Below are 11,274 nucleotides of genomic sequence, written 5' to 3' on the forward strand. Positions count from 1 at the left end.
AGAGAGAGCGTCACCCTGTAACCATGGCAACTGTAACGCTGCCGCCTGGAACAACAGAACATACAGTGGGGCAAAAAAGTATTTAGTCAGCCACCGATTGTGCAAGTTCCCCCACTTAAAATGATGACAGAGGTCAGTAATTTGCACCAGAGGTACACTTCAACTGTGAGAGACAGAATGTGAAAAAAAAATCCATGAATCCACATGGTAGGATTTGTAAAGAATTTATTGGTAAATCAGGGTGGAAAATAAGTATTTGGTCAATAACAAAAATACAACTCAATACTTTGTAACATAACCTTTGTTGGCAATAACAGAGGTCAAACGTTTACTATAGGTCTTTACCAGGTTTGCACACACAGTAGCTGGTATTTTGGCCCATTCCTCCATGCAGATCTTCTCGAGAGCAGTGATGTTTTGGGGCTGTCGCCGAGCAACACGGACTTTCAACTCCCGCCACAGATTTTCTATGGGGTTGAGGTCTGGAGACTGGCTAGGCCACTCCAGGACTTTCAAATGCTTCTTACGGAGCCACTCCTTTGTTGCCCGGGTGGTGTGTTTTGGATCATTGTCATGTTGGAAGACCCAGCCTCGTTTCATCTTCAAAGTTCTCACTGATGGAAGGAGGTTTTGGCTCAAAATCTCACGATACATGGCCCCATTCATTCTGTCCTTAACACGGATCAGTCGTCCTGTCCCCTTGGCAGAAAAACAGCCCCATAGCATGATGTTTCCACCCCCATGCTTCACAGTAGGTATGGTGTTCTTGGGATGCAACTCAGTATTCTTCTTCCTCCAAACACGACGAGTTGAGTTTATACCAAAAAGTTCTACTTTGGTTTCATCTGACCACATGACATTCTCCCAATCCTCTGCTGTATCATCCATGTGCTCTCTGGCAAACTTCAGACGGGCCTGGACATGCACTGGCTTCAGCAGCGGAACACGTCTGGCACTGCGGGATTTGATTCCCTGCCGTTGTAGTGTGTTACTGATGGTGACCTTTGTTACTTTGGTCCCAGCTCTCTGCAGGTCATTCACCAGGTCCCCCCGTGTGGTTCTGGGATCTTTGCTCACCGTTCTCATGATCATTTTGACCCCACGGGATGAGATCTTGCGTGGAGCCCCAGATCGAGGGAGATTATCAGTGGTCTTGTATGTCTTCCATTTTCTGATGATTGCTCCCACAGTTGATTTTTTCACACCAAGCTGCTTGCCTATTGTAGATTCACTCTTCCCAGTCTGGTGCAGGTCTACAATACTTTTCCTGGTGTCCTTCGAAAGCTCTTTGGTCTTGGCCATGGCGGAGTTTGGAGTCTGACTGTTTGAGGCTGTGGACAGGTGTCTTTTATACAGATGATGAGTTCAAACAGGTGCCATTCATACAGGTAACGAGTGGGGAACAGAAAAGCTTCTTACAGAAGACGTTACAGGTCTGTGAGAGCCAGAGATTTTCCTTGTTTGAGGTGACCAAATACTTATTTTCCACCCTAATTTACCAATAAATTCTTTACAAATCCTACCATGTGGATTCATGGATTTTTTTTTTCACATTCTGTCTCTCACAGTTGAAGTGTACCTCTGGTGCAAATTACTGACCTCTGTCATCATTTTAGGTGGGGGAACTTGCACAATCGGTGGCTGACTAAATACTTTTTTGCCCCACTGTACCTATCAAACAAAACCCAAACAGTCCTGACCCGCGACAAAATGAAACAGGAAAGTACCGCCGTGTAATCCATTTATTTCAACAAAGTAACTGTATTCTGAATACCACCTTTTTAAACGGTAACTGTAACAGAATACAGTTACTCATATTTTGTATTTTAAATGCGTAACGGCGGTGCATGTACTCCGTTACTCCCCAACACTGTCAGACGTTAGCTGTGCGGCTGGACCCTCGCTGTGTGGCGTCTGCAGAGATCAGCTGACAGTCTTTAACATTAGAAACCTAATAGAGTCGGTAACGCTGACAACAATGAAGCCAGTGGTGTTCATTGAGCTCCTCAGTGCGTCTGTTTGGAGTGAAGTGGCGGCTGGAAGCCATTGTCCACAGCTCCGCTGGATGTTTGTGTGCATGTGCTTGTGATTTTCCACGGTGTGTTAGTGCAGCTCGTGGATGTGCTCACTGCTTTGCTGTCCTGACATTCTTCTCATCTCCAGCTCCTTTATGAGGCTTTTTATTGTGTGAATGTATATTTTTATTGATGCTTATTGACACATAACGTGAATATGTCGAATGGAAAGACAGACTTGCATATTTATTTGTGAGTCTGAATGATCCACCCTCAGTTGAGTGGACGCTTCCCACAGTGATCCACTCTGAGTGTGACACAGAGTCCTGTGAGCTGAAGCGTCTGCGTTATGTTAGGACAACAGAGTCAAAGTCAAAGTCAAAGTCAACTTTATTTGTCGATTCTGCCACATGTACAGGACATACAGAGAATAGAAATTGCGTTACTCTCAATCCCTAGATAAATAGCAAATGAACATTTGAATATATTTAAATATAAAAGTGATTAAAAATGCAAGTTAAATAATTAAAAAGTAAAAATTTAAATAAATACAATTTTACATATAACAAGAAAGCTATACAATATACAATATAATGGGTAAGTGACATTGAGTGTAAACCAGGCAGAGTAGTGCAAATAGGCAAATAGTGCAAATGGAGATTTAGTAGTGTACGGTAAGAGAAAGTGTAACAACAAAGTCTTATGAGGTAATGGCAGTCCAATGCTCCACAAAGTGACTGGTAACTGGTGCAGGCCAGTGAGTGAGTCAGAGAGTGTGTGTGTTTGTGTGTGTGTGACAGAGTTCAGTGAGACCATGGAGGAGAAGAGGGGAGAGGGGGCAGAATCGGGAGGGAGTTTAGCTTCCTGACAGCCTGATGGATGAAGCTGTCCTTCAGCCTGCTGGTCCTGGCCTGGAGACTCCGCAGTCTCCTCCCCGACGGCAGCAGCTTGAAGAAGCTTTGCGTTGGGTGCGTGGGATCAGCCGCTATGCAAAGGGCTTTTTTAGTGAGACGGGTGCTGTAAATGTCCTGGAGGGAGGGGAGAGAGACACCAATGATCCTCTCTGCAGCTCTCACTATGCGTTGGAGGGTTCTATGGCAGGACGCATTGCAGGCTCCAAACCACACAGTGATGCAGCTCGACAGGATGCTCTCGATGGTGCCTCTGTAGAAAGTGTACATGATGGGGGCTGGTGCTCCTGCTCTTCTTAGTTTGCGGAGAAAGAAGAGACGCTGCTGTGATGTTAGGACAACAGAGTTGGGTGGAGGTGGGTCTGTGGGCTGCCATGGCTAACACCGTCCATTAATGCAGTGCATGTAACCTCATTACAAGCTGATACACTGAAGCGGACACGTGCTGTTAGCAGCACCCGAGTACCTCGCTGGTCTCCTCAGTGAAGCCAGACCTGGACCCAGGCTCCACGTGGACTCTGATCAGGCTCCTCTAACCGAGTGCTCACAGGGCCTCTGATCAGCTGGTGATGTTGGGTGAAGCCCTGCTAGGACTTTGGCCACAGTCTGCTATTAATGTGCTCGATCAATCATTTGAATCCCCTCTGTGAAGCTCACTCTCTGGACTTTGTACTCAAAGTGTGACTTTGCAAATGAAGATTAATAACGTTTGTGTTCAGCCACCTTAAAGCCAACCACAGAGTGAAGGGAGCTGCCGAAGACGTCAGGAGACGCGGCTGAGTGTGTTTAGATTCTGTTCTACTGTCACACCAGCTGCAAGCCGAGAGATTAAAACCATTGAAACATTTCAAACATGTCCTGTAGTCATTTGTTGTGTCACATAGCTCTGCTGGCTGACGGCTTCACGACTGTGTTTATTAGGGGTGCAACGATACACAAAATTCACGGTTCGGTTCGGTTCGATACTTTGGTGTCACGGTTCAATATTTTTTCGATACAAAAAAAATGTTCATGCCTTTTTAATTTGTCATTTATTAAAATTATAAATATATATTTTAACTCAAAAGTACAGTTTTTAAATTTAACCCTAACCCTTGTGCGTGTTTTTTATTTTGACAGCGAATGCGCACCTGCGGACCACTTATGTGCAGCCCTGGTTATTTAGCTCGTCATATTGCAGCCACAGAAATTATTTTGTCCATGAAACCATAAAGCTGCACTTTCTTTTTGCCTTATAGTCTGATTTGTCATAACTTATCCTGCTGCTTTTACACGCGCACTCACATAAGCTCAGCGATTCTCTGCGCGATCAACCTCTCACATGTTTAAGCTGCGGGAGATTTCACTTGTCATGTTTGCATAGTAAGCTAACGATTAATAAGACGATGTCAGAGGAATTGGTGCACAAATTATCATCACTCACAGATCAGTGCTGTCACTCTCTATACACAGTTCGCACGATTGCAAAGTGAAAGCAAAAAAACGAGCGCAAATTCAAACGCGACTTCAATATGTCACATATTGACAGTGGCTCACCCAATGACATAATTACCCAGCTACATTTCTGAAAGAATGCAAAAGCATTGACATATATTTTTCCTACAATAGCCCGACGGGCAGGGCAGAGATAGATTTTGGTAGCCCGACTGAAAAAATCGCTAGCTCCGGGACGTCGGGCTAGCGATATTGCAAGCCCTGTATCTGATTGAGGAATCACTCATCTTTGGAAAAGAGAGTTTATTACAGAGAAATGTCTCTTTCCAAAATAAAAGCTATACTATCCGCTTCTTCTGGGCTATATTCTCAGCAGCATAAGGAGAATCATGTGCTAACAGCTGTCTAAATGACTCGGCTAAAGTTAGTAGCATGCTTGTTGTTTTTGTCTTTGCACTAGGATGATGTCGGCGTAAATGTGCAGTCATATTCGTCGTGTTCCCGCTAGTGCTTTCAGGTTAATCTCGTTGAAATGACCTTAACGCCACAACACGGCAAATCTCCGTTAACGAGCTACCGCCGATCGCCCCGTGCATGGGGCTAGACGGCCAACATGTTAACGAGCTAACTGCGCTAACACACTAGTTCACACCAATGTAATTGAGCATTGCATGGCACATCCAACATACTGTTTTACTTTAGTCCATGACTCGCTTACCTTCAGGGTCATACGTCACATGAAAACCAAAATAATTCCAAACGCCAGATCTGAATGAGGGTGGGGGAGGTCCATGTTGCAAGGAGAGCTTAACTTCTGTCTCGCTAGCTTGCCCTGTGCTCTTCCTCCTGACTATGCTCTGTGTGGAGTGCTCAGTGGATCTGCGCTCGACAGTGCAGCCTAGGCGGAGTAGTCGAACACAGATTCACTGAGCGCTCAACACAGACAGCATCGTCAGAAGGAAAGTTGATAAAATAAATTAAAAATGTTGTATTGTTCGATACATATGCGTACCGAACCGAAAGCACTGTATCGAACGGTTCAATATCGATACGAATATCGTTGCACCCCTAGTGTTTATGTGCCAGGAACTGTCTTCTGTGTTTGCTTCAGGCAATGCTGGATGTAGCTGCCAATGAAGGCTGGCTCGTCACAGCCATCAGCATCTGCAATCTTGTGCAAATGATCGTCCAGGGCCGCTGGCTGCACGACTCCTCCTTACTGACGCTCCCACACGTAGAACAGCAACACCTCGGCCTGTTCAGGTAAATCGTCGTTCTGCTCGCTGTGCAGCGTGTCCTGCTTCGGTATTTTGGGAACGAATCCTTCATCTCAAGTAAAAAAGCCTTTAATCATCCTAATGTGTGACTGTGAGTATAGTTAAGGATTCAGTGTTGTTTCACAGTTAGAAGCTGAGAGTGAAGATTAGGTCGAGTTTAGGGACAGAGTCAGAGAGGCCAGGCTTGGGCCTGTGCAGGGACGGGGTAGTGGACATATTGGACAAAGGATGTTGAAGGTGGAGCTTGCAGGCAGGAGGGAAAGAGGAAGAGCACAGAGAAGCTCCGTGGACGGGGTGAAGGAGGATGCTGGGGACAGGGCGAGGCGGAGGGGGTGATGTACCTGTAGCCTGAAGCTGTTCCCACCTTCAGGTGTAAGTCTCAGTAACACTGTGCAGTCACTCAGGTACAAACACGAAGCCTGCATTTGGACACTTGTGTCCTTTTAATGGTAAGAGCCAACCTTGTCTCTGATGCCTCCTGTTTTAGGAACAGGGGAAACAGGAAGGGGCAGGGAGGTTTGAACGAGCCGATCGAAGGACTTCCTGAGCTGATCGCTGCCTGTAATGGAAATGAAAGCGTCTTCTCTGCTATGGTGGCCCGACAGCTTCATCCGAGTCACACTGCTCAGGTAAGGCTGCAGAAATGATTCGTCTAAATGTGCAAATGGAAGCAGCCAGTCTGGATTTGCTGCAGAGATGATGGAACAATCTAAGCATGGCTGTGCCCCGCGTGGTCCATGCAGATCACACACAGCAGTGTCACAGCGATACGCCAGGATCCCCGATCACAGCTCCAGTTTAAGTGCTAATTGCAGCAGTAATGAGAGTGTCCGGGCACGGCAGCAGGCCCTGCAGCTTCACCCAATCGCCGTCTCTGCTGCCCCCACCCTCGCCACGTTTACCCCCAGCTCCCCGCCGGCCTGCAGTGTGGCGGCCTCTCTAATTAAATAATTAGATGTGCAGCAGCGTTCCTGTCTGACTGTCTCAGGAAGAGTAATCCTCACATAAATAGCTTTTCCCCTCCGTGCCCCCCCAGTCAGACGGCCGCACAGCCTCCTAGCTCTGCTTTGTTTTCATCCCTCTGTCTGCGTTTGTCCTCTGCCTCCCTCCTGGCAGCTTCTTTGGGTTGAAGCAGCTGTCCTGCAAGCAGCTAACGAGGCCCGCCGCAGCCTCGGCGTCACAACTCGCCATTTTATTTCTAAGCTTCGCTTTCACACGTCTGCAGCTTTGACTGGACTCATGCTGCAAACAACAGGTGATTTCCTGTCCGCTAAAACATATATCAGTGTAGATAACATCCAATCATTTCCACTGCTGGCTAACATGTGACTCCACTGTACAGCCTGTCAAGCTTCTCACCAGCTCTTCCAATGAGGTTCGAACACAGCTGTGTCACAATGAGTGTGTGTGATCGTGTGTCCGTTAGCTCTGATAAAGTGCTGCAGATTCAGGATGCCCTGTGTGTTACACAAACAGCTTGTGTTCATGGTAAATCCAACGTTCCTCAGGCGTGGTCGTTCCTGAGCCATCTCCCAGTGCTGGAAGTTGAGATGAGCATGAAGGGCTGGTGGGAGGAGAGCCAGGAGCAGACGGAGCGTCCCATCCCTGCAGCAGGAGCTAACCTCAGGAAGGAGAGCAGCTGGCTGGACGTCCACGCTGACCAGGAGTATGTTCTGCAGGTGTCACTGAGACGCCTCAATCTGGGACAGCAGAGGGTCAGTATCCACAATATTCTCTAACAGGCGGCTGCTCCCAGTTTGAACACAGTGGCTTATTTAGCAGCTGAGCAGACGCTGACCCCAGAGGCTGCTGGGACGAGCTTTAGCTAATAGTTCATGTAGTGCTCAGTACAAGCCTGCAGAGAGCAGCAAACTCGGCCTGCACAGAGTGATGACAGTCGGACTTTCAACAGTCACATATTGAATGTGTAGCTCGTGAGTAATGAAGTGAGATGCATGTTGTCAGCCTCACCTGTCGTCACGCTCACACCTCAGACGTTACAGCGGGGCTGGGCGGACCCCTCCGTCGAGGAGACGTTAGGAGAAACACAAAGTTTCCTCTCCGAGCTCTGACACCAGAAACATGTCGTCTCAGCGTGTTCTGGAGGTTAAATCCACAAAACACAAGAACAATATCAAATCCAGTCAAGCATAGAAATATACCAGCACTGCTCAATGAGGCTGAAGAAACCAGACCACACAGTGACTCTGCTCTCTACAGGAAGTGAAGCATAGAGTCTGATTGGATGCTTTGTAAATCAAACTGAATTAAACTGGTGGTGCATGCTAGACGTGAGGTCATGCAGTGTTTCCTACCTGCCACGTTAAGGCAGCCCTGTTTTAATAATAGCATCCAACATGTGAAACTCCCCAAACTTCAGAGTGTGCACAATGTGTGTTGTTCCAGAGGAGGCAGGACAGCAAGGCCCAAGCTCCCAGGTTCCCCAAGGCCAAGGATGAGGGCTGGTTCCTCGTGCTGGGGGAGGTGGATCGCAGGGAGCTGCTGGCTGTGAAACGGCTGGGATACGTGCGTAACCACACGGCCGTGTCCATGGCCTTCTACACCCCGGAGAGGACCGGAAAGTAAGTCTGGTCTCCCACACACTGAGCGCACTGGTCTGTAGGCAGAACGTGAAATACTGTGACATTTATGTAGCACGTTACGACGTGCCTGCAGGCTGTCAATGCGATGCACCAGTCATGCCGATCAGTCCTCGGGCGCAGCGTGGACTGTGGAGGGATTAGTGGTGGTAAAATGGAAATTACACTGTTGCGTGAGTCCAGCAGCTCACTGCTGATCGGCTCCTCTGTGCCAGATCACTGGCCTGCGCAGTGTCTCAGCTTCTCCTCATTATCTTTTTAAAAGTTTATGTAGAAGCAAAGAAATGAACGTGAACACAGTTTCCACTCTGTCGCTGTCTCAGGTGATTTTCAGGCCTGTTTTTCCTCCTCTCAGGTGTATTTACACGCTGTACCTGATGAGTGACAGCTACCTGGGTCTGGACCAGCAGTATGATGTTCACCTGAACGTAATGCCTGCCAGCATCGCTGCACAGGTCAACAGCGAGGTCTCACATTCGGATCTGTCCCTGGGCTGAGGAAGTACCTCTGTGTCACGTCGGCGACGTCTGTCAGTCACCGCTTTGCTGACCTCGGAAGTGACGTCGTTTCTTTCTCACGCACTGTGGCTGTGCTCACTGTGGTGCACCGGTGCCAAGGACCGCCTCATTCTCATTCATTTAACTTTTAATTGGCAACATCCAACAAGAGTCTGCTGCTGCGCCGTTCTTGATTGGCCGGATCTTTGTGTGTGGTGTCAGATATATAAGCATGGCGGCACACGTTCGAACAGCAGCTGTGTAGCTGTGAAATGTAGCTCTGTGCCTGATTTGTAGAGAACATCGTACAGATTATACCAAAGCACATCACCGAACACAAACAGGTTGCTGTCGTGTTTGGGAGGTTGTGGGCTGACAGTAACACAAAGCTGTGTTAAAGGTGAGCACGCTGTGGAGCTTCAGCTCAACAACAGGATCATACATTTCCCTGACTCCGTGCCTGTGTGGATGTGGAAACGCAGTGTGACAAACCTTCTGTGGCCTCGTGTTGGAGCAGCAGCCAGTGTGGGTGAGAGATTTCTGTGAAGGGCAGAAAATGTGCAAATCGTTTTGGATCAGATGTGGAAACAGTGTTTGTTTGGATGAAGTGCTTTGAGTTCAGGTGTGTGAACAAAGCTTCCTCCTCCCTCACCGCTGCATGCTTCAGAGGCCCTGAGCCTAACGCTGCTGTCTGTGGCCTTTGTGTGGATGTGTATGAACCCCGTGAGCAGCACTGTGCCGCCAGTCATTAAAGAATTTACATTTGGTTTTGAATAAAGTGTTTTGTGTGGCTTCAAATTGTAATTATGCGTTTTTCATTTCATTCACTTGTTTATTTGGAGTTTTCGTTCTCAGTGATTGCTTACAGCTCAGTCCTGTCTGATGTGCTGTGAACACCATGCATACACTGTGTAAAAGTCTATTTAGGTTCAGTCAGTGACACCACAGAAAAACATGAACTGACCTCGTGCTGGAATAAAACATGGAGGCTGCAGCAGTGTCGAGTGAAGCAGGTGACGGTGGGCGGGTCTGAGCCAAGACTGCAGACCAGGAGACATCCATACAGAGCACACTGTCCACACTGTCCACCGCAGAGCTGCTGGCAGCAGGAACCACGCTGGATGAAAGATAAACATGAACATGCAGGTTCAAATGAGCTCGTGCTCGGTTTCCTTTGTTAGGCCAAAAGTTTGAAGGCTTTTTCTTTTGGGTGTTTCACACTCAGTTATTGAAATAATATTTCACTGTAAATTCATGAAAAGCAAGTGAGCGTGTCAACATATAGAATATGCCCCTAATATGATCCTGATTCTAATCCTGGTTTAAATCCTCAGACCAGCTGAAGTAAGGAAAACATCATGTGTGGGGCGTCAACAGAGACCCAGCAGGAAGAAGCTCCAAACGGCTCCAAATCACAACAGCCAGCGCCTCCAGGCAGGGGCGTGATTCCAGGGGCATGGGGGGGTATGACCCCCCCCCCCAATAATCAGACCCAACCAATATACTCCCCCCCAATAAAATTATGTATTATCTTGCATAAATAGGGTGTTGATTTTCTTTACTCGTTTCTGGTATTACCAGCAAAACAGTTGCATGTTTAATCATCTGGGAATCGACCCACATATTTATTTATTTAAATAAATAAATTTATTTATTTATTTATTTAAATAAATGTATTTATATAAATAAATTTATTTAAATAAATAAATAAATTTATTTATTTAAATAAATAAATAAATCTGGGTCAGGACCCCCAATGTTCAGCACAAAGTTACACGATGCCTGCAGGCGCTTTGTATTGGAAGCTAGACCCCACAGTAATATATAAAATAATTTTAAAAAGTTTCCGGTATTTGAAGCTGTTAAAATTGAAACGTGTTGCCTGTCAAACAGACGCTTTCTATAAAAACAAGCGGTCTAAAGCAGCCTCGCTTTACGCTCCGCTCAAGCAAAACATTTATGAGGTTGTGTGGTGGGAACTTTGCCCGAGGCCGTGGAGCCTTTTCAGCCCAGAGGAGCACAGAACCACGAGGTTCCGCACAGACCGACTGCAGGACATGACGGCCGTCAGCTTTGTGCCTCGGGTCTCCGGGTTAGCAGTGATCCCTGTGAGGGCCGCCGATGACGATGAAATGTACCAATAAAGTGCGTCATCTTTACACGTAACAGATAAATAAATTCCACGTGGGGATTCCGCGCACACATGTCGGTGCTGCTGCGGATTTGTCAGGTGGTTTAAGCACTAACGCTCGCCGTGGCCCGGTGTGGACCTGCACTGTAGTGACTGCTCTGTGTTCTAGTAGCTCTCGTTTAGCATTAAGGTTTGATAACATGCACATTCCTGGATAATGTGACGCACAGTTTGCGCTCAGTGGTGCGTTCCCGGCAGAGAATCCACGCCACTCTTAACAGTCTGTAAATGAAAGCAGCCGTAAAAACGGGGCGCTTCCACCGGATTACGTGTCAGCTCCCACGGTGAAAAGAGCCACTTTGGCCACGCAGAAAACTGACTTTACCATCAGCCCAGCTCGCTGAGACAT

The 11,274-nt window shown here is 47.3% G+C and overlaps 1 protein-coding gene across 6 annotated transcripts in view; it reads left to right on the forward strand.

Annotated features, from left to right (window-relative positions):
* The window catches only part of ascc3 (activating signal cointegrator 1 complex subunit 3), a 141,903-nt gene extending 132,371 nt beyond the window's left edge, over positions 1 to 9,532 (forward strand). For 5 of the 6 annotated variants that reach the window (XM_082550848.1, XM_082550847.1, XM_082550849.1 and 2 more), the window contains 5 exons: positions 5,472 to 5,623; positions 6,125 to 6,266; positions 7,146 to 7,352; positions 8,044 to 8,219; positions 8,593 to 9,532. In XM_082550848.1, coding sequence (XP_082406974.1) covers positions 5,472 to 5,623; positions 6,125 to 6,266; positions 7,146 to 7,352; positions 8,044 to 8,219; positions 8,593 to 8,734 — 819 coding nt within the window. In that variant the 3' untranslated portion in view covers positions 8,735 to 9,532. The remainder of the gene's footprint in view (positions 1 to 5,471; positions 5,624 to 6,124; positions 6,267 to 7,145; positions 7,353 to 8,043; positions 8,220 to 8,592) is intronic. The other variant, XM_082550852.1, reaches the window with a different exon arrangement.
* The last annotated feature ends 1,742 nt before the right edge of the window (positions 9,533 to 11,274 follow it).

Source organism: Aulonocara stuartgranti (assembly GCF_965226115.1).
Source record: "Aulonocara stuartgranti genome assembly, chromosome: 11".
Classification (NCBI taxonomy): domain Eukaryota; kingdom Metazoa; phylum Chordata; class Actinopteri; order Cichliformes; family Cichlidae; genus Aulonocara; species Aulonocara stuartgranti.